The sequence below is a fragment of the Oryza sativa genome, chromosome 4, assembly GCF_034140825.1.
Source record: "Oryza sativa Japonica Group chromosome 4, ASM3414082v1".
In the NCBI taxonomy this organism is placed as follows: domain Eukaryota; kingdom Viridiplantae; phylum Streptophyta; class Magnoliopsida; order Poales; family Poaceae; genus Oryza; species Oryza sativa.
Window position 1 is genome coordinate 7,179,640 of NC_089038.1, and position 6,501 is coordinate 7,186,140.

General features: G+C 40.9%; 1 protein-coding gene across 2 annotated transcripts; it reads right to left on the reverse strand.

Moving 5' to 3' along the window:
* Positions 1-4,786: 4,786 nt before the first annotated feature.
* Positions 4,787-6,189, reverse strand: LOC107280598 (uncharacterized). 2 transcript variants are annotated; one of them, XM_015779242.3, is made up of 2 exons: positions 5,461-6,189; positions 4,787-5,360 (listed from the first exon to the last, which is right to left on the reverse strand). In XM_015779242.3, exons 1-2 carry the CDS (start codon positions 5,596-5,598, stop codon positions 5,103-5,105), a joined length of 396 nt encoding a protein of 131 aa, XP_015634728.2. In that variant the 5' UTR covers positions 5,599-6,189; the 3' UTR covers positions 4,787-5,102. The 2 variants fall into 2 exon arrangements, with proteins under 2 accessions (XP_015634728.2, XP_066166061.1); XM_066309964.1 differs by having other exon boundaries at positions 5,482-6,164.
* Between the last annotated feature and the right edge of the window lie 312 nt (positions 6,190-6,501).

Below are 6,501 nucleotides of genomic sequence, written 5' to 3' on the forward strand. Positions count from 1 at the left end.
AGAACACAGGAGTAGGGTATTACGCTTCTCAGCGGCCCGAACCTGTCTACGTCGCCCGTGTCTTGTGCGATTCTTCTCGCTGACATTCCTCAGATCGAGGGCGAAGAACCTCACTTAGCGCCCCCGGCCGAACCGGCAAAGAGGGGCCTGCGCGGTCTCCCGGTGAGGAGCCCCAAGCTCCGTCACATCCGAAGAGTAACACTTCAATAGCTCAAAGCTAGCCCACTACCTCACGGAGCTGTTGGTGGAGAGAATGGAGGGGGAGAATGAGTGGAGATTGGGCACCATCGCCGTCTGTTGAGGCCCGCTGGTGCTAGATCCGGTGGCCCCAAAGTCTATCGCCGCTAGATCTGGCGACCGCGAGATCCACTGTTGAAAGGCCAGCCAACCGCTGACATTGCCAGCAAGAGGCTGGCCTGCCATCGCCATCCGCCGAGGCCTGCCATCTGCTAGTGGCCCCGAAGTCTGCCGCTGCCAGATCTGGCGACATCGATGGCAGCCGTTGTCGTTCCCATCAAGTGGCTGGCCCACCATTGCTAGTGCAGCCTGGAGATGCCCTGTCGTCACTATTCGGCTGCCGCCTAATGGAGCTGTTGGCGGAGAGAGTGGAGGGGGGACGAGTGGAGATCGGCCACCGTTACCATCCCGCCATTGTCCCATGGATTGCTAGGGGAGAGAGTGAAGAGGGAGAAGGAGTGGAGAGGATGAGAGTGAGTATGAGGAGAACGGGTGAGGGAGAGGGGTGTCACTGGAGTATTTTATAAGGCCTTAGTGATTTTTGCTGGCGGTCTATTAAGAGGGCAACCTATAAAAATATGATCTTTTTTACAAGTGGTCCTATTAAGGCTTCCACCAGTAAAAATCGAGACAATCCACAACTAGGTGCCTATGGTGCATTTTTTGTGGCGTTTTCTTTTTCCGTTGGCAGTGAAAAAATGAAGGAAAAACCATTTTTAAGTGCTATTAGTAAAACTAGGAAGACAGCCCGCGCATTCGCGCGGGCATGCACATTAGTTTATTTCGAAAATAGTTCTAACAAAACAAATTGAAATTAAAGTAAGGTATTTTTCGTGAAGAAATCTCAACAAACTGGTTTTTTTTTACCATCCTGCTAGGTCTCTCTTTAATTGCTTCATATATATGCAATTGGTTATGCATGTGAATCAATAAAGATATAAAAATTATTTTTAAATTATTTGTTGTATTTTTAATTTAGTTATTGTGTGATTCTTATTCTAAATTGTCTTTTCTAGGGATTTTAAATTGTACTTGTTCTCGTACGTGTTGTATTTGGACTCTTTTTTTAAAACTTATTTTATTATTCTAAATTTCAAATATTTATAACTTATGCAAGTATAAATGGACTCTTCATATTTTATATTCTATATGGAATCTTGTTATATTTTCTTTAGTTTTAATGTTTTTTTAATATATATTTTAATCTAATTGCTTGTTTTTTTTCTAAATTTAATTACGAACTCTTTGTAGTGATTCGCTTTTCACCATTAGCCTCGCGGATCATTGTCCACCTCCTCATGAGTGAGCCTCTCTTAATGTATTGGACATTATGTGGTGAGGCTCGGTGGTAGAGATGATCGAAGACATGGAACGTCACGTCTCCCTCTGGTCCTCCTCTCAGTCCTTGCCCTTCACCTAATCATCTAACGTGCTATTAGGCCTATGAACTTGTGGAAGTCGATGTTGCCTCTGCCGTCGATGTCCACCTCGCTAATAATGTCTTGTAGCTCCGCCTTCGTCGGGTTCAGGCCCAGAGTATGCATGATAGTTTCAAGTTTATTGGTAGTGATTGAACTTGGACATTAGACTCACATATTTGAATTCATTAGTTGTTTTCGAAGTGCTATTTTGCTCAAATATTTGTAGTCAGAACAACCATATTATTTAACTTTTATATAGTAAATATATGCATTGTGGTTCTTGAATTATGTATTTAATTATAAATAGCACAGTAAATCAAATAAACTGAGAAAAGTACATGTAACTTGAGAGTCATTATCATTTAGCTATTATTTTTTATATATTATGTGTTAGCTAAAATAGGAGATGAGAGTTGCATCCTATAGGAGAGTAGGACGGTGGAGGGAGTACATACACACGTGCGTGTCACATACGGTAGGGGTGGAGGTGGGAGTACCAGATTTATTTATGTGCGATGTAGTAGTTATAATTATTGGGTTCACCTATTTAAAGAAAAATCAATGGTTTGATTTTTTTATCGTAATTTATATTTTTTTTAGTTTATTTGAGTGTCATGTGGCATCTTAGGAGTGTTTGTAGAACACCATGTGATAGTTTGAGAGCGTTTGTAGGAAGTTTAATGAACTTTTAATATATAGCATTTTTTATTGTTTACGTATTGAGCTGCTGGCTATAGAAAATATGGATAAGAAAGTGAGCAGGAGACATAATAGATCATTCACGTTGGCATGATATATGTTATTTTTTAAATATTTTATTACTATTTAGTTGTGATATAAAAGGGATTATGTCAAATGATATATTTCTTATATATGTACACGCCAATATATGGTAAATATAGTTCAAATTAAAATAGAATATATTACAAGATATTCTAATTATTTAGTTACTGCGTTTTTATATATAAAAATTTTGCTAGTATAAATGGAAGGAAGAAGACAGGGCTGGGGAGACGTACTTAATTTGGGTGTACGTAAGTATGAGGAGAGGTGGGAGAGGTGTGGATGTAGGTGACATTTTTGTTTAACATACATAGATCTAATGGTGTAAAATTATGGGTCCACCATATCAAGTGAAAATCAATGGTAGGATGTTTTCCTTTTTTTTCCTTGGAATTTCTTAGATTTTTCTAATTTATCAGTGCCACGTGATGGCTTAGGAGAGTTTGTAGGAGCCACGTGAAGGCCTGAGAGTGTTCGTAGGAAGTTTAATGGACCTTGTTTAATGTACCTTGTTTAATGTTTGCTTGAATTTTTCTTATAAATGTTTATGTGTGATGATATTTTTGAAAAATTCTTTGACTTCATTTTAGACATGTTTTGGGTAATAACTGACATGGAGGACTTCCTCAACTATAACAAAATATATGATAAGTACTTAATTGCACATGGTACGTGATTGTTTATTTGTTATCAAAACTATTTGGCAAAGAGAAAATACATACATGTATGGCCATAAATCTCACGATGGATTAAGGGGCTCTATTACACAGCAAGTTCATTGGTTGAAAATATTTTGATAATATTTACACATCTATATTGCTCACTTCTCAAATGCAATCAAATAGTTGTAAAAAATCCAAAAAAAAAAACTTTGAAAATCTGCATGAAAAAAATTGTGTTGTTTTGATTGGTTTTACATATGTAGATTTAAATTAGTGTTTTATATTCGTGAAATGATATTTAACACCCTAAAATATGATGGAAATTATTTAAATACATATCATAATATTATTATTACATGTCGGTCTCATGTGTTGTGACGTCTTTAGGACCATAAACATCAAATGTACAGTTAACAAAAAAAATAAAACAGGATCATAATTTGGATAGATAATTTTAAAATAATTTAAAATATAGGATGTTTAAAGAGTGTTGAGTGAATATTGTATATTTATATTATAGATCTAGTTTAACTACGTATATTTGCTTATATGTGTAAATTGATATATTTTATCAATTGTAGAAAATCCAATTTTAAAGACCGTTGATTATTTTCCACAGGTATATGTTAGATGTACGCATATGTTTTTTCTTCCCGTGAACAGCAGTTAAGCTAATTAAATTTGCATGCGGATATATTTCTCATGTATATGTATATAGGAGGAAAATATTACTTTTTAATAATATTTAAGTGAAAATCAAGGTGAGACTATATAGAGATACGTGGATATATAATTTTAAAATAATTTCTAAGACAACGTGCAAAGAGAGTTGATTCGATATTTTATATTTATATTTATAGATCTAGTTTAACTGTGTATATTTGCTAAATTTGTAGAGAAATACATTTTATTAATCGTAGAAAATAAATTCTAGTTTAAAGCCCATCGATTTTTTCCCACGCGTATTAGACGTGCCTAAATTCTTTTGCTCTATCGTTTTTTAGTAAGTACGCGTCTGTTATTTTTTTCTTCTTGTGCAAAGAGTAGGTATGTTTTATTGGTTTCTTTAATAATGCGTACATGCGGATATATTTTTTATACGGATACATGATGAATGTATTACTTTTTAACTAATAAATCTAATGGTCTATAATATTGGAGCCACCAATTTAGATGAAAATTAATGGTGAGAATAGATAGTGCTATGTGGATATATAATTTTAAAATAATCTGAACGTTTAAACAGTGTTGATTGAATACTTTATATTTATATTATATATCTAGTTTAACGGTGTATATTTACGTAAATTTGTAAAGTAATATATTTTATTAACGGTAGAAAATATTATTTTTAAGATCATTGATTTTTATAAAATCAATATATTTTATTAATTGTAGAAAATCTTATTTTGTCGTTGATCTTTTTCATTGCTGTTAGAGGTACATATCACATATGTATTTCCTACTTTATATTTTTCTTTCCGTAAGTACGCGTGTACTATTTTTCTTCTTTTTGGAACAGTAGGTAAGCTTTGTTTGTGTTTAACGTACATAGGTGTGGATATATATCATGTGTACGTATACTTTAGTTCTTTTAATAACAAATCTAATCTAATAGTGAAAATCGACGGTAAGATCAGATAGTGCCATGTGGCAACCCAGGAGCGTTTGTAGGTGTGCCACGTGGCGGTTTGAGAGCGTTTGTAGGAAGTTTAATGGACTTTTAGTATAGGAAAAAGTACGAATTACACCCCTGAACTTTTGCGACAGTATGAATTGCCCTCCCGAACCACAAAACCAGACATATTAAACCTCAAACTATTGAAACCGGACGAATTACCCCCCTGACTCAATCCGGAACGGTTTTGGTCCTGCGTGGCATACACGTGACGTCGACGTGGAAATCCAATCAGCAATAAAATAAAATAAAATAATATAGGGCCCACATGTCATATTAACCCCTTGTTCTCTGTCCCTTCTCTGACGTTGGTGTTGGGCGTCACTGGGCGAGCAACTGCGGGCACGGCTTGGTGGCTCTGGCCGACGATGGGCGCGGATGGGAGGGGGAATCGGGGGGACGCCGCCGATCTGTTGCTGCGGCCGCCGCCGCCGCTCGCCGCACCTGCCCGGGGGATGTGGTGGCCTCGTCGAGCTCCACGATGAGGTTCTTGATATCGGCGATGCGGTGGCGCTCGAGCTCTAGCGTGGTCGTGTCGTGGTGTTGCCATGTTCGCCTCAACAAATTCGCGGTGAGGAGCTACAAATTTCGATGAAAATTTGTAGAACACGCTAAAAATCAGATGACTTAATGAATTTTCATCAAAAATGCACATGCGCACATACAAAAATGAGATTACCAGTGGTAGCTCTGGTGTCACCTTCCGGAGGATGCGCTGAGCCATGACAGCGGCCATGGGGTGCACGATCGCCGACCGGTCAAACACCGGCGCCGGGGCAGATGGCTGGCCGAGGGCCGGCGCAGACCACTCGTCCATGAACCGCCAGAAGCTTTGGCCGTCCGGCACGGCGTGTTGCACGGCAACGCCACCCCCGTCCCCGCCGCCGACGAACCGCGTCACCTGCACGGCGAGCAACGGCGTGGGGAGCTCGGGGGCCTCCAGGCTGGGCACGAGCCGCAAGAACGCCGGGACATCGTGCCTCTCGGCGGCTGACAGCGCCCGCGCGTCGCTGTCGCCCCGTCCCCAACGGCAGATGGCGAGCAGTCAACGACGACGTCGCCGGTAGAGAGGACGTACGTGAGCTTCCCGACGAAGGGGAAGAAGACCGCGACGGCGTCAGCGACCGCCGCCGTTGCCCCTGCCGCTTTGCCCACCTGTCCTAGAGGGCTCCGTCGCCGCTGCCGCTTCCCCCGCCCGCCCTGCAGGGCGCCGCCGCTGCCCCCGCCCGACCTGGAGGGTGCCGTCACCGCCACCGCTTCCCCCGCCCGCCCTGGAAGCCGTAGCTTCCCCCATCCGCCCTGGAGGGCGCGGTCGCCGCCCTGGACGCCGCCGCTTCCCCCGCCCGCCCTGGAGAGCGCCACCGCCGCCGTCGCTTTCTGTCTGCGCTGCACGAGACGAAGAGAGGGGAAAGTGGAAGACGGGAAGAGCATGACATGTGGGACCACCTAATTTTAGAATATTCATTTTATTGAGATGTTGCTGACTGGATTAATACATTGCCACGTGGACGCCATATAGGACTAAACCCACCTTGTACAGCACCGAGGGGGGTTATTTGTCCGGTTTAGAAAATTAAGGGTGTTAAATGTCTGGTTTTGTTGTTGAGGAGGGTAATCCAGTCGACCGTTATAGTTTAGGGGGGTAATTCGTACTTTTTCCTTTAGTATATAATAGATGATGCTGATCAATACGATATGCTTTTTCAATTCTTATTTCACA